At 46.3% G+C, this 21,099-nt stretch overlaps 1 protein-coding gene across 1 annotated transcript in view; it reads right to left on the bottom strand.

The window, feature by feature from the left end:
* MYH9 (myosin heavy chain 9) overlaps nt 1–21,099 on the bottom strand; it is a 78,185-nt gene that overhangs the window by 1,997 nt on the left and 55,089 nt on the right. The window contains exons 16-38 of the mRNA XM_056847468.1: nt 20,602–20,795; nt 20,208–20,329; nt 18,533–18,602; nt 17,429–17,589; nt 16,476–16,584; nt 16,059–16,190; nt 14,291–14,497; nt 12,992–13,129; nt 11,513–11,636; nt 10,576–10,747; nt 9,583–9,795; nt 9,038–9,182; nt 8,021–8,227; nt 7,320–7,424; nt 6,018–6,170; nt 4,973–5,221; nt 4,293–4,505; nt 3,405–3,617; nt 3,064–3,225; nt 2,651–2,779; nt 1,369–1,457; nt 1,120–1,243; nt 169–377 (exon numbers count right to left, since the gene is read on the bottom strand). Coding sequence (XP_056703446.1) covers nt 169–377; nt 1,120–1,243; nt 1,369–1,457; nt 2,651–2,779; nt 3,064–3,225; nt 3,405–3,617; nt 4,293–4,505; nt 4,973–5,221; nt 6,018–6,170; nt 7,320–7,424; nt 8,021–8,227; nt 9,038–9,182; nt 9,583–9,795; nt 10,576–10,747; nt 11,513–11,636; nt 12,992–13,129; nt 14,291–14,497; nt 16,059–16,190; nt 16,476–16,584; nt 17,429–17,589; nt 18,533–18,602; nt 20,208–20,329; nt 20,602–20,795 — 3,640 coding nt within the window. The remainder of the gene's footprint in view (nt 1–168; nt 378–1,119; nt 1,244–1,368; nt 1,458–2,650; nt 2,780–3,063; nt 3,226–3,404; nt 3,618–4,292; nt 4,506–4,972; nt 5,222–6,017; nt 6,171–7,319; nt 7,425–8,020; nt 8,228–9,037; nt 9,183–9,582; nt 9,796–10,575; nt 10,748–11,512; nt 11,637–12,991; nt 13,130–14,290; nt 14,498–16,058; nt 16,191–16,475; nt 16,585–17,428; nt 17,590–18,532; nt 18,603–20,207; nt 20,330–20,601; nt 20,796–21,099) is intronic.

The raw sequence follows: 21,099 nt of genomic DNA, 5'->3' as shown, positions 1-21,099 counted from the left end.
TGATAGTTGAGATAGAGAAGTCCAAAAACGCTTCAGTTCCTTTTACCTGTCCCATCTTTTCCCTTAATTAAAAGGGCCAAATAAGCAGGAGGGCACGGGACCCCTGTTTGCAACCTTGCAAGAAGCAGCCAGAGTGCAAGTAAGCAGCAGGTTGGTATCAACACCTACTTGGTTTCAGCATCCAGCTGCTCCTCCAGCTGTGCTATCTTTGCCTCCAGAGCAGTGATGGAAGACTTGTATTTAGACTTCACAGCACTCTCCATTTCCTGCAGTTTGGCCTTCAGTTCTTTGTTCTGACGCTCAAGCTGCTGGCGAGCATTTTCATTCTTCTGAGCATTACTACGCTCTGCATTCAAGTCAGTGTTTATCTGATCGATCTGGGGAAGATAATCAGAAGTGCACAAATTATGTACACAGCCGTAAGAAAACCAAGTAGTAGCAATTTGTTTACGCAAGCCTCCCATCCCAAACACTGGGCCATGAGATTTGACACTAACCCTTTGGGTATAAATAGGGAGAGTACAGCTTCTGTAGGTAATATCAGTTTTTCAGAAAATGCAGCAACAGCTAGTGGTGGAAGAATACTCAAGGTAACACCAAATATCCAGGAGGTAATAAAACCACATTTTAACACGCGAAAAATCCCACTAGCTTTCCCCATATATGAAAAATCTGCCATGTCACTAGCTGAGATGAAGCTACAATTCAGCATGACCATTCTGCCTTCCCACCCCACTATATATGGGGATCTGTCTCGCACTGAGTTAGCCCATTAGTCCATCTATCCCAGTATCATCTGCCTGAACTAGCAATGGCTCTCTTAGGTCTTAGGCACTAAGTCCTGCCCAGGTACCCTCCCCCAAGAAGCTTACCTGGTAATGCTGGGAACCGAAGGAGACTTATAAATGTAAGAACATGCTTTCCATGTGAACTCACCTGTAATTTGAAGCTGATGCTCTGGCGCTCAAAGTGAGAATCATGCCTCTAGAGCAACAACTGTCTTGAAAACATGCTCCAGTATAAAGCACTTTGGGAATGGTACAGGCGTAGCGGTTTTGAGAAATCACGGGTTTTTCCTCAACAGGGTCTGTCTGCCACATGAATCCCTCAAGCACTCACCTGCAGATTCGCTTTCTTGAACCGGTCATTCATTAACTCGGTGTTGCTCTGTTCTTCCTCCAGTTCTTCCTCCAGCTGAGCTATCCGAGCCTCCAAACGGCGCTTCTCCTCCAAGGCCAGAGCACTAATAAGGGGAAGGCACATGTGGTGAGCGTATCAATCAAGGGCACTTCTACAAAGAAAGCTTATCAGACAGCCTCTTAAGACGTGCTGGGTTTGCTCAATGAAGGAAAAAGTGCCGCCACTCACCCCTTGCCGCTGCTATTGGCAATCTCGTCGGCTAGCTCATCCCTCTCTTGCTGAGCCTGGCGCTTGGCACGCTCCGCAGCTGCCAGTTCCTGAAATCAAGAGTGAGATGTACCCTAAGACTCTGGCTCAGGTTCAGACTGACTGCAGACACGGGGCACTCGCCGCATTACGGAGTTCAGGGCGGAATATCTGGAATCGTGCAGAGTATCTTGAAGACAGAAAGCCCCTTCACTCTCAGCCAGCCACAGTCACAAAAACCGTTTGTGGGAGCAGAGACACAACACTCTTGAGCAGCACAATAACCACCAGTCACTCATCAAGGTAGTTTTGCAATACTGCAAAGTGCGCAAAGAGGGATTAAGAAGAAGAGTTGGTCTTTATATGCCGTCTTTCTCTACCACTTAAGGGAGAATCAAACCGGTTTACAATCACCTTCCCTTCCCCACAACAGACACCCTGAGAGGTAGGTGAGCCTGCGAGAGCCCTAAGAGAGCTGCGACTAGCCCAAGGTTACCCATCTGGCTTCATGTGGAGGAGTGGAGAAACCAACCTGGTTCACCAGATTAGAATCTGCCGCTCATGTGGAGGAGTGGGGAATCAAACCCAGTTCTCCAGATCAAAGTCCACCGCTCTTAAACACTGTGCTATCTAGATGTAAGCATTATTCAAGCCAAAGCATCACAGGATTCTGCAGTACACAAATTTATTTAGAGTGGTATCCTTCCTTTCTTTGTGGCTCAAGGTGGCTTAAAATAAAAAACCCAAACAGCCCCCCCCCCAAGAGAACCCAGTGTTGGGCTGTACCTATTTTTTTACTGAACTACACTATGGTTTTCAAACCAAGTGCATTTATGTACTCCAAGCCATGCTGATTTGGGCTCCTTTTGAAGGAAACCTGAGTTTTAATAATGAGGTGGAGGAGAGGGAGAGACAGAATGTTGGTTAGAGAAAATGAGAAGGGAGCTGGGGGAGAAGAGGACTGAAGCTGACCCATAGAATCAGTTCAGGAGCCAGAGGGTCAAGAGAAGCCCTTCAAGGGACGGCTCCAGCCTGAGCCTAGCAGAAACAAAACCACTTTCCTTCAGCATCTGATTCCCCACTCCTCCGCCACCAAAGAGTTTGGACAAGAAATGATGTGTGTGTGTGTGTGTGTCCCGCCAAGTACCCATCACCTCCACCCCTTTCCTGAAAGACAGCCTGTTCCTTTGCAGCTCCCATACTCCATTGGGTACTTAAGGGCATAACACACACAGTTTTGCTTTACTGTTCTGGATTTCGTTACCTCCTGCATTTGTATCATTTCCGCTTCCATGCTCTTCAACTTCTTCTCATTCTCCTTGGCTTGTGCCAAAATTTCTTCTCTGGAGGCACGGGTATCATCCAGCTCCCGCATGTAATCCTTCATTTGGGCCTAGAGAAAAGACAACCCATGAAAACTACCTCTTCCATCTAACCCTTTTCTACTCACTCCAACTAACAGTGGCTCTCTAGGCAAGGGTATTTTGCAACCCTGCTACCCAAGAGCCTTCTATCGAAAACCAGAACAGTGTTTTGTACTAGCTGGAGAGTGTCAAATAATTGTTCTTACTCAAAGTAGCATATGAGATTTTCTGTTGTGCCATAACAGTTGCAAATGCTAATATAGCTGTCCCCCCTAACAGACCCTTGTGAAGAACAAACAACTCAGAGCCTCACCTGCAACTTCCGGAGCTGCTTGATGGCTTCATCACGGTTCTTATTAGCAGAGTCGATGTGAGCCTCCAGATCCTTGAGGTCCATTTCCAGCTTCTTTCTGGCAGCCACAGCAATAGAGCGCTGCTTCCTCTCATCTTCCAATTCCACTTCCATCTCTCGCACCTAGAGGAAGTACATGCAGTTTAACCCCAAGCACAATTCTTCCTCTCTTCAATCCAGGTGTGCAGAAGAGAAAGAGGAGGAGGGGCTTCAGTCTGCATTATTCCATACAGGTGGCTCAGTCATCTCTACCCTCCCAATTTAAGCCTTTCCTGAAGAAATGTAGCTTTTCAGAATTTTACCTGTCTCGTCAGCTGCTTCCTCTTCTCTTCATTCTGCTCATCGCGGGCTTGGAGATCCCGCTCAAACTGTGCCTTCATGGCTTGCTGGTTCACCTCTAAACGCAGCTTGGCATCTTCTGTGGCCTGCAGCTCATCTTCGAGTTCTTCCAGCTGAGTCTTCATCTCCTCCATCTGCTGCTCCAAAGCTCTCTTAGATTTCTCCAACTCATGGACCTGCCGCATTAAAAAAAATGTAAAGTTTCTCCCACAGACAGTTTGAAGAGCTTTATTAAGGACAGAAAAAACACACAAATAGCACGGTGAGATCATTTAAAGGTAATTTATTTTCAACTTGCCAGCTCCTTCTGATACCCTTATCCTTTTCCAGACAAGCCCCTTTAAGTAATGCTTCATAAGAGAATTAGCTCATAGAGCTCATCTCATCTAAACTCCGGCTTCAATCCATTTACAAATTTGTGGACGGACAGTTTTAGGGTGCAACAACTAATTGATATTTCACCAATATATTGGCACGATTCAGATAAATCTGGTGACACCTTTGTCCTATCAAAGAATTTGACTGCCTGAAAATTGAGGGAGCTGATAGACTCCAAACCTCAGACTTCCCTGTAAAGAATGCTTTACCAGTTTGTATACACTGACAAGCTAGCGCCTTCATTCAAGGTGTTTTATGTAAGGCGCAGCACAACAAAGCTTCTTGCCAAAGGCATTTCAGAAGGCTAGAAGCTACTGGCATGAGGTTCATTTTCTGTGCCTTACTGCAAGTGCACAGTGAGTCAATTTTAGGAGGCATCCTTGTCTCAGGCATTTTCCAGTTTCCTTCCCTGTTCAGCCCAGCTTGACAGACAGATGGTGTGAACACCAAGAGTAACAAAACTGTTCACTCACACTCTTGCCAACATCATCCTTCGAACTCATCAGGTCTTCCATCTCTGTGCGGAACTGCTTATTGACCCGCTCGAGCTCTGCCTTCTGCTCTATGGCTTCCTCAAGAGCTCTGGCCAAGGAGAGCGCCTTGGTTTCCTTCTCCCGGGCTTCTGCTTCAGCGCGATCCCGTTCCTCGGCATATTTTGCAGAGATAGTTTTCTCCTCTGCCAGCAGCTAGAAAAGAAAGCCAGTGTGCTATCAGATTTCCCAAGGAAAGATTGAACTATCCCCCCATGACGTCACATCCGGCATTCCCAGGGACAAGGACTGAACATTGAATATGGGCTCCCAGGTATCAACGCTCCGCTACCAATTCCAGATTCTTGACAAGGGTGTAAACGAAACTCCCGAGTCCTGGGGCTCCAAATCTAGTAGTCTGCTCCATTTTACAACATCCCTAAAAGGGCCTACTGCTCAGAAGTATTTCCCAAACAAAATCCAGTGAAACTGGTCAGGGCGGTAGTGGGATAATTCACTGGCAAAAATCTTTGCCCCATTTGCCTCAATCTTATCCCCTCAGTTACAGGACAAACAGGTGCATTTCGACCATACAAACACTTCTGCTCCTTTATTGGACAGATGCCAGTGAGTGAGGAGGAAGGGAGAGATGACCCCGTTTGTGAGCCTGCTAGTGAGCGCACCTGATCAAACTTCTTCTGCTTTTTCTCCAGGTTGGAGACGATCTGCCGCTGGTGATCCAAATCCACGGTGATGTCATCCAGCTCCTGCTGCAGCCGGGTCTTGGTCTTTTCTAGCTTGTCGTAGGCGGCTGCCTTTTCCTCGTAACGCTGGCTCATGGCCTCCAAGTCTTTCTGCAGCTTTTTCTTCACTTCCTCCACTGACTCTAGGCAGCCTAGGCCCTCGTCCATCTTCTTCTTCGCTTCTGCTATCTATGGGACGCAAGGAGTAAGTGGGTGAGTTGACAGGATAGAACTCGGTATTTTCCAAATCAGGTATAGAGCGAAGCAAGAGAGAGGGTTTTGGAAGGAAAAAACCTAACATTAAAAAGATCATAGAATCATAGAGTTGAAAGAGACCACCAAGGTCATCTTGTCCAACCCCCTGCACAAGGCAGGAAATTCACAACTACCTTCCCACCACACCCCAGTGACCCCTACTCCATGCCCAGAAGATGGCCATGATGCCCTCCCCCTCATGATCTGCCTAAGGTCACAGAATCAGCATTGCTGACAGATGGCCATCTAACCTCTTCTTAAAAAAGAAGGAGAGCTTCAGGGAAGGAGAGCTTACCACCTCCCAAGGAAGCCTGTTCCACCGAGGAACCGCTCTAACTGTTGGAAACACTTTTAATTTCAACCCGTTATTCTGGTCCGACCTTCTGGGGCAACAGAAAACAACTTGGCACCCTCCTCTATATGACAGCCCTTCAAGTACTTGAAGATGGTTATCATATCCCCTCTCAGTCTTCTCTTCAGGCTAACAAAAACAAATGTCTGGAGGAAGAACTTCATGCAACCTTCAAGAGTAGAGGCATGATCACCCTCCTGACAGCAAAGCGCAACAGACAGAGCTTTCCAGGATACTTGCTAATCTTAAAACAAGCAGATCATTCCAACACTTGGAGGAACTCTTTAAGGAAAGCTGACTTGGGTACCATGCAGATATTCCTCCATGTGCCATACTGCAACCAGATTTGGACAGTCAAGACTTATGAGTAAAGATTACCTGGAACTGAAGGGCAGAAATCTGTTTCTCCAAGTTCCTCTTTGCTTCCTCCTCCTCTTCAAGCTGCTCTCTGAAGCTGTTCTTCTCATCCTCCATCTGCTTCAGCTTGGTGCTGAGGCTCAGTTTCTGACGTGTTTCCTCCTGAAGCAACTCCTGTAAGGACCATCGTGTGGAACAATTAGCGTCTTATGATGAAGAGTCACCTTGCTCGGCAGTTCTGAGCTTCACCATCTACTGTTTTGCCAATTGCCTATCTCACTTAGCAAGTCTTCACAAGGCTACCTGTCCCCTAAATTCCGCTGGAGCGGGCCTTTTGAGATCAGTCTTGTACATAAGAAAGCAAGATCAACTAGGGAGGGTGCAAAGCCTTGGTTGTCTTAAATGAGAAGGTGGTTGTAAATCCAAAGAACCCTGAGGAGAGAAATCTAAGAGTAGGGCTCATCTGGGATTAGTATTACTAATATTACTAAGCAGAGCAAGTGGTACTAACGACTCCAGCATAATGATCTCTAGGAGTAAAATGGTCTAGGTCTCCCACCCTGTAGGAAGGGCTGGAAAAGAACTTCACTGGTTCACCCCCACTGGTATCAAAACAATTTGCTTGAGCCTCCCATAATGCTAATTATTTACACACACTTTGCTTTTCTCCACAGTGGGGACCCAACACCCCTTGCAACATTGTTCTTTCCTCCCTCATTTTCTTTCCCACCACCACCCTGTGTGAGACAGGTTAGGTTAAGAGTGTGTGACTAACCCGAGGTCACCCAGCAAGCTTCAACGGCAGAATGTGGATTTGAACCTGGGTCTCCCAAATCCTAGCCACACATGCTTAACCGCTAGACCACAATGGCTCTCACGCTAGCTATGAAAAATAGGCAGACCACCATTCAGTGCTGCTGGTGATTTAGAGCCAAACTACAACCACTGAGAAAACGGAAGTGGACATTATCTGTGCAAGGAGTTTCCTAGGACCTTAGCAAGATTGTGAACCTGGGCAGAATCAAATTCACTTTCTGTGGCAGTCTTCCCTTACCCCTCTGAAAAGCATAGTGGTCCCCAGATGTCTTCCCCCAAACTTGGGGTACCTCTAAAACATAATGAACCTGTGGGAGGAATAGGCAAGGAGACCCACAAGTTTGGGCTGGCTACCTCCATCAAAGGTTGCACACTGCTTTGCACTGCATATTCTTCCCTTGCCAATGTAACAAGCCTCTCACTATCAAGCAAGCGGACATTGTTTTAAATCCAACAACAAGCAAGTCAGTGAGAGACACCAAGAAGGCTGCTCCTCTGAAGTCTCACCTGTGTATCCTGCAGCTGTGACTCCAACGTAGAGAAATCTTTGGCTAGTTTGATTGACTTGCTGTCAGAATGGTTCAGGAGGCCGGTGACATTGTCCAACTCAACCTGAAAAAGTACAAAGCAAGACAGTTTTGGCAGAAGTTCATCAAGTAAAAGTGTCATTGCCCAGCACTGGATGCCACCTCTTCGCAGGAGAGAAACTCGGAACAAGCAAATGCTTATTGTGCTCCTTCACAATGTAGTTAAGACTTCCCTAGTAGCATAGTGTAGGGTAGGCTTAAGTACACATCCCCTGAGCTCTTGAAAAACTTTTGTTTAGCACTATTCTGTCTTACCTGCTCGCCATAAATGAGCACAACAAATAGCAGAAGAGTTCCCGGAAATACAAGCTCTTCTTCCTCATTTTTATTTATTTCCTTAATTTACAGTCCGCCTCGCTCACCAAGACTCAAGGCGCAGGTAAGCTAGGCAGCTCTCCACCAGTGTGGGTGGAGAGTAAACACGTGTGTCTCGCTTCTGACCGAGGATGTGCCCAATTGACACATCGTCCCCTTCCATCCACTTGGTTTATACTAGCCCTTCTCTGTCCGCTTGTTCTCAGCAAAAGCCGCACATGCCATTAAGAGCCATGCTGCTCTTCACTCCCAATCCACGCTTGCGTTTACGTGCCACAAAAGGAAAGGAAAATCCCAGCCCCTCACCTGCAGTTTGTTGACTCTCTCTGCCAGCTCGGTCCGCACCCGCTCGCCCTCTGCAAATTTCACTTGCAGCTCCTGCAGCTGGGTGTCGGCCTTCTTCCTTTTGTGCTCAGAGTCTCCTTTGGTTTGCAGCAAGACCTTCACCTCATTGGAGAGCTCAACACGTTCGCTCTCCAAGGCCTGCTTGGCCTTCTCGAGATTCACTTTCACCTGAAGGAAACAAGAGAAAGAGAAAAAGCTTTATTCCTAGAAGCAGCAGTTGCACTAATGGGTTAATGGGTGCATTATTCCAAAATCAGGTCCAAAAGACAGGTCTTCTATATGGATACAGAACCCCAAACGTTACTGGGGGGGGATCAATAAGTGGGTTTCCAAACATGTATCAGTAAGACAAGGGCAATGAAGAAGAGTTGGTTTTTATACCAATTTTCTCTACCTCAAATTGGCTTACAGTCACCTTCCTTTCCCCTCCCTGCAACAGACACCTTGAGAGGTAGGTGGGGCTGAGAGAGTTCTCAGAGAACATGTGGAGGAGTGGGGAAACCAACCCAGTTCTCCAGATTAGAGTCCACCGCTCTTAACCACTACACCATGCTGAATCAGATACAAGCTCTCTGTACGTTCAGACAGAGTGTCTACACTGATAAAGCAGCCTGGAAGCACACTGTATAGTTGCCAGTTAATATTAAAAAATAGTTCATCTATATCAACTGAGTAGGTAAGAGGCGGCTACCAGCTGGTCTGTTAGCTATGACCCTCTGAAACCATGTTGTTCCATGTTCTAAATGAAACAAATGACCATGGAGGTTGCCTTCACTTACTGGGACATATTTTTGGCCTCGAGCAGATCACTTCTGAATTCTAATCATGTGTGAAGTGTTTTTTTAAGTGTTTTTTTTAAGTGTGTGATCTGCCTGCATTGCTCCCCCTCCAAATCACAGACACAGAGAACTGAAACGTGGTTTCGCTTGTTAAGGAGCCCTTGCAAGGAGTCCTGTCCCTTTTTGGTGCAGCCCGTACCCGCTTGGTTTGCTCCAGCTGCTCTGCCAGCTCCTCCACGGCCTGCGCGTGTTTCTGTCTCATCTCCTGAATCTGGGCCTCATGGGTCTTCGCCTCATCATCCAGAGTCTTCTTCAGAAGAGTCACTTCTTGCTCACGTTTTGACCTATTTAAAGGGGGGGAAAGAGTATTTCCCAATAGGTAGCAGGCAGTTTGATCTTGTTGCAGGTACTCCAATACTGCTAGCAACTTGGAATGCCAGGGTTAACTGCATCTAACCCACACACAGGTGTGTGGGGATTGGTGCCAAACTGCCAACAGCAGAAACTAGCTCAAATCTCAGAGCTTTTTTTGTTTTGAAATAGCAGTTCAGTGGAGAGTTGTCTGGAAACCTTCACTTATTTTTATTGAGACACAGGACAATTTTAAGAGTTTCCACCCTACATCAAGGTGATACTTGTTTTTTCCACTGCATCTTAAAGTCAGCTTTGTCCTCTAGTTTTCCTAACTTTTATAGAGGCAGAATTGGCTTGAGCTTTCCCGTCGGCCTCAGGTGTTGTGGTTACCTGAGTTCCTGCTGCGCAGCAGTCGAGTCTAGCGTGTCCTCTAGCTCAGTCTTTAGAGCCTCAAGCTCTTCACCCAAATCCCGTTTTTGCTTCTCCGCTTTGTTCCTGGCTGCCCGCTCAGACTCCAGGTCTTCCTGCAGCTCCGTCAGTTGAGACTCCAGCTCACGGATCTTCTTCATAGCCATGTTCTTCTGAGCAGACTCTTCTTCCACCCTGAGAGGAGACAGCCGTGGGTCGCACACAAAATCTTAAGTTGCATGAACCACGAGGCAGCCATCTAGCCACACAAAGGTTGTCCAGGTGTCTAGTGCTCAAAGCTGCCCTGACAAACACTGGCATTCAGTTTCCGCCCAGTTTCAGCCTCTCTCGCCAAACAAAGTTGAGATTAACTAGAGGCTCATGATGGCAGAAAACAGAAGAAGAGTTGGTTTTTATATGCCGGCTTTGTCTCCCACTTAAGGAAGAATCAAAGCGTCTTACAATCACCTTTTCTTCCCCTCCCCACAACAGACACCCTGTGAGGTAGGTGAGGCTGAAAGAGCTCTAAGAGAACTGTGACTAGTCCAGGATCACCCAGCTGGCTTCGTGTGGAGGAGTGGGGAAACCAACCCGGTTCACCAGATTAACATCCGCCACTCATGGAAGAGTGGGGAATCAAACCCGGTTCTCCAGATTGGAGTCCACTGCTCTTAACCACTACACCATAGTTTCATTATATGTGACTTCTAACATGGTCTACAGTACAAGCCATTTGCTTTATTTCTGCAGACTTGTCCTCACTGCTGAACATTCCAGTTAAAAGTTAATCTTCCGCTGAACTACCTGTTGCGGTAAACACAAGGGGTTAGCCAGAATTTCAGAATGAAGGGCCTAAAAAAATCTAGGTCCATCAACCACATCAGGAGACCACCTAGTTCTTCACTGGGAAGAAGAGAGCCAGGATAAATTTCAGAATATAGGACCTCCTTACCCACCCTTCCTAACCTCACTCACCTCGCCAAAGCCGCCTGCAGCTCCTCCTCTTTCTTCGCCAGCTGCATTTTGAGCTCTGCTATTTGAGCCTGCAGTTCAGCGATCTGATCGTGCAAATCTGTTGAGTCCCCCTCAAGCTTCCGGCGAGTCTTCTCCAGCTCTTGCCGTTGCTTTTCTTCCCGCCGCAGCCGCTCTGAAGGGGAGGACACAGCCGGGTCAGCGGTGGGTACCCCCGGGCTCTTAACATGCCAGCTCCTCTCGTGAAAGGTTGGAGCCAAAATGTGCACATACAGAGCTGACAGCAGTGGTGGGCCAAATCGGCAGCTTCGAGTTCTAGTGCTCATGTCAGAGAAGGGGAGAAAACCCCAAACTCTACTGACTCCCCAACCCCCAGTGCCAGCTCCACAAGGCTGCAAAACATCCCACCCACAGGCATTAGAGCTCAATGCTCAAGCTGCCCCCAATTGGTGGGGGGAGTAGTTCAAATGAAACAAGACTCCTTATACTGATGTTACTAGCAAGGTGAGGAAGCAATGCAGTAGTACCAGTAACCCCAAGATTTCTGTGGTATACTAACCCCAGTATTCAAACACCACTGAAAATACCACAGCAGAAGTATTCCCACAGCAAGAGGAGAAATGGAACCAGCTTCTCTTCTCCATTGGTCTGTTAGAGATTTCCCCCACCACCACCCTGTTAATTTAGACCAAGGCACAGCTGACAAGATGCATAACCTTCAGCCATCCAGCCACTGAACAGTTCTATCAGACCAATCAATATCTTGCATACAAACCCGCTGCAGCTCCACTGGTATTAACCCCTTGGGGCCTGAAACCCTAATGCAGTCAGAGATTCAACTAATCTCACACACAAATGAGAAATCCTGGGGGACGGGGAGCAGCCACACATGTTGGAGCAAGCCACGAAGCCTCCCACTCCACCCCAGTTTTTCCCCTACCTTCCAACTCTGTTATCATTGCCTCATGTTTGTTCTTGAGTTTAGCTAAACTCTTTGACTTCTCTTCTTCCTCTGTTAAGTTGGTGGTGAATTCTGCAATCCTTTCTTCGAGAAGCTTCTTCTCCTGAGGAAACCCAGAACACACACTGTCAAATATGAGCGGCATTTGAGAATGAACAACAATTGCACTTGTAGCCATATTCGTTTCCCCTTCTGTCTATAGGCAACTGTTCGTCTGAAAGAAGTTTGCAAAATTAATTGAAGCACAATCTATTCAGCAAGTGATCCTGAAGACAGTCATAAAGGTTTAAAAAACCACCCAAACACAGTGAAGAAGCCTAGAATACTACAACACCCTTGCATTTGACTTATATGGAGGTATCTTCATAGAAGACGTGGCATTCTGAGAGACAGCTCAGTATTTCAAAGTTTCAGAGCTAAACTTTTAGTACTACCATCTAGTTGGCACTAGAACCCACTAGAAATTGAAAATTACATATATTTTATGTGGTTCAGGGAAGGGTGATTTCTCTGGGGCAGACAATCACACTTGTGCAATACAACAAGGAATAAGCTGTCTAACTAGAGAGCTTCCTACCTACCAATCTCCTTTCTTAGGAAGGTCTTCCTTACACCTGGCAAGTTCCTCAAGAATGAAGGGGACTGGCAAAAAGTCAGACTTGTACCAGGTTGTACTAGAGGCAGCAGCATCTGATGAGTTCCTCTGGCCTCAGAGGATTTAAGGGTACTTCTCATCCATTAACTTTAATCCCATTTTCTGTTGGAAGTAGTTCTGCCTTGCCACTCCAGCGTTAGCCAAGAGCCACTGTTGACATTACCCTGTGTCTTTTCATTCCAGAAAGATTCCTTCTTCCTTAATCCAATCATCTGAGCTGCAAGGCAGGAGCACTTAGCCACCAACTGCACACTGCTTAATCTTGTCCCCCTCACTCCTGTCACTGCAAGGCACTTTCGAGAACTTAACGAGAACTTATAAGACTTTCTTATAGGAACTAATAGAAATATTATTTCTTGGATCATCTATATCAGAGCATTTCTTTGGACCATAACCACGTATTCTTGGAACAGAAGCTGACAAGACGGATCTAGGAAAAACCTCCAGATTTCTGAATATCAATTTTTCCAAACAGTTGTGCTTTAAAAAACAAAACAAAAACCAAGTAGCAGTACAAGGTGCAAGGACAGCAATCAGCTCCTGTGCGCTGGCATGTGCACACCACAACAGAGGGCACCTTGGACATCTTCTGGGCATAGAGTAGGGGTCACGGGGTGGGAGGTAGTTGTAAATTTCCTGCATTGTGCAGGGGGTTGGACTAGATGACCCTGGTGGTCCCTTCCAACCTTATGATTCTATGAGGCAGCAAGAACAGCACAGTCCCTCAGTTTATCTTGGATGTTACAGTGTTGGTTTCCTCCCTTTCTACATCCCACCATGCATGAACACTGTTCCTGGCTTACCTTGGCCATTTTGCAGTTCTGATCTTCTACAACAATCAAATCTTCCTCCAGTTTCTTCAGCTTTGCTTCAGTGGTCACCTTCTCCAGCTGCAGCTTTTGCCTCGCACTTTCTTCTTCCTCCAACTGCTCTTCAAGCTCCTGCAAGGCACAAGGGAAAGGATGGCATTCAGTGGGGAGGCAAGCATTAGATTCTGACCAAGCGCTTCAGAGGATCACAAGCCACACACAACTTTTACATCCAGTCATGCTTATAATGTGTACAGCAAACTACATTAAGCCCACCATAGCGCACACTGCCCAGTTTTGCTATCCCTTTTAATTCTTCCAGTGTGGTATAGTGGTTGAGAGCAGTGGGCTCTAATCTAGAGCACTGGATTTGATTCCCCACTCCTCCACATTGAAGCCTGCTTGGGTGACCCTGGGCCACTCACAGTTCTCTCCGAACTCTCTCAGCCCCACCTACCTCACAAGGTGCCTGTTGTGGGGAGGGGAGGGGAAGGTGATTGTAAGCCGCTTTGAGACTTCTTACAGCAGGAGAAAAGTGGGGTATAAAAACCAACTCTTCTTGTAGTAGCCTTAATAAACCAGACTGGCCCAATCTCATCAGAGCTTGGATGCTAAGCAGGGTTAACACCATGGTCAGTAGTTAGATGAGAGACCAACAAGGAAGACTGGGGCTTCGGTATCAAAGGAGCATGCCTATTATATTAGATGCCGTGGAACACAGGCAGGACAATGCTACTGCAGTCGTCTTCCTTGTGGGCTTCCTAGAGGCACCTGGTTGGCCCCTGTGTGAACAGACTGCTGGACTTGATGGACCTTGGACTGATCCAGCATGGCTTTTATTATTTTCTTATGTTATGCAGAGGCAGGCAATACAAACCAACCCTGCTGATCTCTTGCTTTGAAAACCCCAAGGGGGGAACTTCATAGGATCACCATATGTCAGCTGCGACTTGACAGCACACTTTACCTTTTAGTTCTTCCTACCAAGAACCCGCCCTGACCTGGATGGCCCAGGCTAGCCTGATCTCGTTAGATCTCAGAAGCTAAGCAGGGTCAGCCCTGGTTAGTATTTGGATGGGAGACCACCAAGGAATACCAGAGTTGCTGTGCAGGGGAAGGCACTGGCAAACCACCTCTGATAGTCTCTTGCTATGAAAACCCCAAAAAGGGGTCGCCATAAGTCGGCTGTGACTTGACGGCACTTTACACACACACACCAAGAACCCCATGTACCTTTATATGGTTCATCCACCTGGTGTCATATAAGGGCGCGAACACACGTGTGTTCATTACCTGGATGTTCTGCTGCATCTTCCTCTTCTCAATCTGCAGGTGCTGGCACCGTTCCTCCTCCTCCTCCACTCTGGCCTCCAAGTCGTGGCAGATCTCCTCCAGCTCCTGTTTCTTTGCTGTCAGACGGGATCTGATCTCCTCGGCTTCGGCACAGAGTTCTATCTCGGCTTGTAACTGCTCCTGGAGCTGCATCTTCTCTGCCGCCAGCTACACAAAACAAGCCCGTCGCCTTAGACATCACTTTGAAGCTGCCAAAGATGCATCAGCCATCATAAAAAGAAATTACCTTTTCCCTTCATTCCATTGGCTATATTAAGAGGAGAGAGACAACCTGTGCAGAAAAACCTTATGCACTACAGTGGAGCCTGTGCAAACTATTGCAGAATATAGACTCTATAGCAATGGTTCTCAAACTGTGGGTCTCGATCCAAAACTGGTTGTGACAAGTAAGGACGTAAAATTTCCAGAAATTTTAAAGCTGTGGAGGTCAAATTTTCAGAATGAAACAGAAATGGAACAGGGTGTGGGGTGAAATCTAGTATAAGCAATATGTAGTGCCTCATGAAACCTATAATGTATGCTACTAGTTTCACACAAAGTGCATCATTTATAATATAAAGTTGTCCTGTTTGGCATATTTACAACTGTTTGGCATATTTACAACATTTATAAATGCCGTCTTTTTTATTTTAAACAAGGAAAGGTTGCAAATCTTCCCAATACTAGAGACAGCTGCAGCCTGCTGCACCCTATGCTACCTTAGCACATGCATCTTTGTCATTTGAGAGGTGGCGGGGGGGGGAGCTAAAAACAGAATGTACAAATTTTGCATTAAACAAATTACGCGGACAAAAAAAGTCACAACAGAACTAGAAACACATTTGAATACTGAGTTATACTATGCAACACTTTAATGTTAGTGAAACATCATGCTCTAATGCTGTTGATTGTCTTACATATGTCTTTATACCACCCATTTTGAATGAGTAAAACCTTGTCTTAAGAATTTCACTCATTTCATAAGGATAAATACTTAATGGGAGTTTAACATTCTTCCAAATTTCTAATTTTTCCAACGGGCATTAAAAAAATTCTTCTGTTTTCTTTCTAGGCCTTCACATCACTATTAGTGAGGCTAAGAGAGGAGGAAGAACACAATGTGCTGGGAGAAGAGGCTGGATAGCAAATCTGGGTTTGCCTCAGCGTAATGTGAGAAACAGCCATGAAATAGACACAATTGCTCAGAAATTCTATATATTTATACATTTTAAACTCCAGAAATAACCTACACATTTATTCAGTATTATCTGATGCAACATTCATGCATTTTATGTTGGAGAAAGGAAGAGTAGGGTGGAAGTACTTTGGAAGTGGGCCCGAAAAGCTATGGAGAGTTTTTGAGAAAAGTCTGAGAATCATTGCTCTACAGCAGGGGTGTCGAACTCAGTTGTTACAATGGCTGGATATGACATAAATGTCACTTGGTTGGGCTGGGCCTTGCCTCACCAGCCCAGACTGAAAGTGGGAGGGTGGCTGCCTCGGCTGGCTTGGAGTCCAGTTAAGAGCTCTCAACGGGCCGGATCCGGCCCATGGGCCTTATGTTTGACACCTATGCTCTACAGCATTCAGCTTTAGAGGCACTGATCTAAAGCGTGCCCTTCCCTTCATGGATGTGTACAGGACACAGATAAATCAGTTAAAACTACAGTACTTTACGCCTGACAAACGAATCCCCCAACAGGCACAAAGAACAGCTGTATCTTTTCACCTGGCTCTGGAAAACTTCCATTTCACTTAGCCTGTTTTCTGCAGCCAGCTGCTTTTCCTTGACCTTCACCAGTTCTTCTTCCTTGGCCAGCATCTCCTCCTCTTGCCTGCTCACTTGCAACAAAGGCTTGACCTGTAGGGAATCAGTTTCAGGAGAAAGAGGTTACACACATGTATTAGACTGGCTTCTGAAACCTTGTGCGGGACAAAGTGTTCTCTAGCAACCAACGCCAGTGGTGCTTGAAGACCATTGGCTATCCCAGTCGCCAGTAGGTGCCAAAGGAGATGTTTGATTGATTGAGAAAGTGACCTACAGCGCTACCCTAAGCAGAGAGTTACACCATTGTAAGCCCACTGAGTCTAATGGTCATTGAAGAGTGCTGAAGCTCAACCATTGAACCCTTCCCTACATCAGTACCTTGGTAAAGAGTCTCCACCACTGCCAGTTGCGAAGCTTCAGGTATGCAGCACAATTCCTCTGGAGAACCTTCATTGCAGTTAGCTGCTGCTGGCGCTTGGCAAAAGCCCTATGGCAGGTAGGATGAAACCGATAAAGGGTTAGGGTCGAAGAACTAGAGACTCTTCAAGATCCTACTTTCCACACCAAAACCTTCATTTTGCTTCTTCTACTGTAACATTTTCATTTTCCTCCTAAAAAAGAGCCTCTGCTTTGCCTGGTACTATTAATTTCACCCTGCTATTAATTGCTTGCCCTGACCTGGGTGGCCCAGGCTAGTCTGATCTCGCCAGATCTCGGAAGTATTTGGATGGGAGACCACCAGGAATCTACCAGGGTTGCTATGCAGAGGAAGGCAATGGTAAACCACCGGTTACATTTCTTGCCTTGACAAACCCATAAGGGGTCACCATAAGTCGGCTGCTACTTGACAGAACTATACACACATCAATTGCTTACCACCTTCTGTATGAATAACCTCCTTGGTGGCTTGTTTGAAATCCCTTCTATCATCCACTACTCTACACTCCCCAGCACAGGCTAATTTCCTTGATAGTTCATGGCTGGTATATGATGCAAATGGTACCAGAAAATTTTGCATAATAAAAGGACTCCCTCGTATCTGTACTAGCTAGTGCAAGAGATCCAGAGCCTGTCACTTAAGTAGGATAGCATTTTATTTTGATTTTAACACAGCCTTCCAATTAGGTTTAATTAGTTCAAGAAGATCAAAATGCTCAGATACTCCACCCAGTGTGTAGGTGTCTTCCATATATCACATTTAAACTAACTAAAAATATAAAAACATAAACCAACGGAGGCTTTCTAAAGTTATCTACACACTAAGAATGCCAGTAATTTGCCACTTGATTCCATAGAATACCAGCGAAGGCTGGCTGTTACATAGTACGTACTTTCTAGCCAAGTAGCCTCTGCAGCATGCTTGGAACCCAATAATGACATCTGTGATTTTCAAGTCTCTTTCTTCCTCAAGGTGAGCAAGGACACCTGCGCGGAAAAATACTTTGCTCTGTCCAATTCGGTAAAGATTTGGATCCAGCTCTAAGGCTTTAATCTGTAGGGGAGAAAAAGATATTTATTGAAACATTATTTATTGCTTCACATATAAACATGTCCACGCTGACTCGATTCTAGCGTCAACAAGCGAAGGAGTCAGAGAACAGAGTTTGTGGGACATCAGCAACTTCATACATGTTACACAACAATTCCAAGAACCCCTTTAGAGAAATCAGAGCTACTCTCCTCCCCAGGGGTTACGTCCAGATGAGCCATTTAATCTACAGACATAACTAAAAAACCCAGAGAATCCAGATATCATTGTGAATCCTGCCTTCTCCCTGAGCATAGGAACGGAATAACCCGCCAATCAGATGTCCTCGCAGCTCAGAGAGAGAACACATTGCATTATTGAGGCTTTCCAGAGCAATTCCCCCCTTAATTTTCATCCACTCCCCCTTTGCTTATTAACGGTTTCCAGTTAGCTAATGTGGCTTTGGCATTTCTGAATCAGCCTTTAATCAGTCAGTTTCCACTCCAGGAGGGAAAGGGGAGGAGAGAAAGGTTGGACAACTTCATGGTCAAAGCAGTTGGTCATGTTTCTCCTGTTTTTCATGGTCACAACTGCACAATCACGCAATTGTGAAAAAGATGAGAAGTTGCTGCAAAGAATAACTCACCCAGACTGGAACAGGGACTAACTAATTAAGGGCCAATTCAGGAATCTTTCAACCATATGGAACTACCTTTTTAGTTCCACTTCTACCTGACACTTGAAAAAGGAATTTATTAGTGGTGCAGTAGAAGGGTCCCTACAAAGCATTTTAAAGATAAACTGAAATACACATTCTGGGAGCTCATGTCACCAGAAGAACTTGATGAGCACAAGATCCAGCTACTGCGATGAATAGGGCCACCTTCCCATGAGAATTCAGGCTTAAGTGTGCTCAACCCTTATTTTGCCTTTCCTATTAACCTCCCCCAGTGCAGCAAAGACTTACCATCAGCACACAGGCTTGTTTTCCATCCATGAACCCTTTGGGAATGGAATTTGGAGTCAGAATCTCATATCTGGAAGAAAAAAATTGAGTCAAAACACTTAGTCATATGATCTGAAAGAGCCCTTGCTCTCTCTAGATCTTTAGGTCTAGAGACCTATCCTAGGCACAGATGGCCCTGCCATGTAGGTTTCATTACTTGCGTTCCCCCAAAGTTATGACAGAGGCAAGCTACTCAGGAATACATGAACATGCCTCATATCAAATTTGTCCACTGATTCGTCTAACTCTGTATTGTCTATTCTTGCTGCCAGCCAATCTCCAGAGTCTCAGGCATAGAAAGCCTCAAAGTCTTTAACTGGGAAAGATGCTAGGAATTGAACGTGGGACCCTCCGCATGCAATTTATGTGTTTGGGGATGGTCTTGGTGATTCTGGGGCCCTAAAATCACTGCGTGCAGCAGTTGGGGTGGCTTCAGGGCAATTGCCAGCAATCAGCTGTAGATCAGTAAGAAGTCAAAACTGCCCTACAGCTGACTGCCCTCGACTGTAGGATGGTCAGGCCCTCCCCCTCCCCCTATAGCTGATTGTCCCGGTGCTGCTTGATACTCAGGCAATTCCACTGTAGAGCCATAGGAGGAGTCCTCCCATCACCCAACAGCTGACTGACTTGGCCATCGCCTGAGACTAAGGCAATGGACAGCAAGTGCTATCAGCTGTAGGGCAGTGCCCCAGCTTCAACATAGCTAAGACCACCTATGCATGTGCTAATCCCTCAGCCCCGTCCCGAAGTACTGATTTCTACTCCTTCTCTTGCCAAGGGCTTGCAGTCGTCTGCCAACCATGACACTGGTCAGGTTCACTCCTGCTTAGTTTTGTCAGTGGCTCAGGTGTTCCAAGATCACACAGTGAAGTTACAGCCTTAGATTTCAAATTCCTGTGCAGGCTGCCCTACAGAAAGCACTTAGCTGATTTTAATCCAGCAAATAAGTCAGCCAGTCACAAGAAGAAGAGTTAGTTTTTATATGCCAACTTTCTCTACTACTTAAGGAAGAATCAAACTGGCTTACAGTCACCTTCCCTTCCCCTCCCCACAACAGACACCCTGTGAGGTAGGTGGGGCTCAGAGAGCTCTAACAGAGCTGTGACTAGCCCAAGGTCACCCAGATGGCTTCATGTGTAGGAGTGGGAAAACAAATCCAGTTCACCAGATTAGCCTCTGCCGCTCATGTGGAGGAGTGGGGAATCAAGCCCGGTTCTCCAGATCAGACTCCACCGCTCCAAACCACTGCTCTTAACCACTACACCATGCTGGCTCTCCACAACTGTAACTATCTAATCCAGCCTCAACATGTGGGCAGAGGCTGGAAGCCAAACTGCAGTTCTGCATGGGAAAACAAAGAGTGTGGCATGGACAGGGTTTGCCAACAGGCTACTTTGGAAGCAGGACTTCGGCTCCAATTCAAGGGAGAATAAAACTCTGCAAAACTAGTCACTTAATAGTAACTCAGAATTTTTCAATGTGATGATTGGAAAAAGTTTTCCTATTTCAGTATTTTGGTCAATTAAGCCACATACTAAGAATGGACAGTTCACTGAATTTAGTTACATGCCTTTGCCTACCTAAGAGAACCGTGGCTGCATATTCAGAACAGATACAAGTCATTGCCTAGCTTTACCTTTGTCTGAACTCCTGGAAGACCACTCTGTTGGGGAAACCTTGCCTGCAAATACGGATTCCCTCCAGTACTCCATTGCAGCGGAGCTGATCCAAGACTAGGTGTGGGTCCAGTTTCCCAGCCTGAAGAAGACAGACAGGGTCTTATTACAGGATCCTTACAAATAAGTCATCTTGACCTCTCAGAAAAATCTTCACAAGCTTCTTAAGGGCAAGAGTTTGTGCCCAAAACAAGCATGCTTTTCAATGCTACAAGCAGTGTATGATTTAAAAAACCCTACTCTCTCAGGCCTCAACCCTTACAAATGAGGCAAGATCTTCATCTGATCTTCAGATTCATCTGTGAGTCCTTTCCAATGCACAGGAGGTGTTGATGTGTGACAGGCTGGACCTACCTTCTTTTCATGGTTGGGGATGATGCAACGGACAAAGTTGGGGTTGGTGTTCCTCAGGGTAGCCATCAGCTTGGCCAGCTGCTCTTTGTACAGCTGTCCCACTGTCCGGAACATGCCCTTCCTGGTCTTAAAGGCTCCGGGCAGTGCGGTATCCGACATGCCAGCCACTTGATCCAGCCCAACTATACGGTCGACTAGAGGGGAACACATGAGATGGTTACGTTTTCTCATCGAGGCTACAGAGGACAATGCATCACACACATCTGGAAAGAGCAGGATAACGAGAGGAGTTGGCAGGATCCATGTGCTTCATTGCTATACAGATGCAGAAGTCCAGTTTGTGATTGTGTTGGGACAACAACAGAAACGGGGAAGAAAAGCAGCCACCAACTACTAGGGCGAGGATCCGTCTCATGCCTGACAGATCCAAGCTGGCAGCTCAAACAGCAATTTCTATGCCAAAGAGAAAAGAGGAACAGGCACAACTCTTTTGATTTA

This window comes from Euleptes europaea, chromosome 3 (assembly GCF_029931775.1).
Source record: "Euleptes europaea isolate rEulEur1 chromosome 3, rEulEur1.hap1, whole genome shotgun sequence".
Taxonomy (NCBI): domain Eukaryota; kingdom Metazoa; phylum Chordata; class Lepidosauria; order Squamata; family Sphaerodactylidae; genus Euleptes; species Euleptes europaea.
The sequence above is the reverse complement of the archived record's forward strand: the minus strand, read 5'-3'. Positions and strand labels throughout refer to the sequence as shown.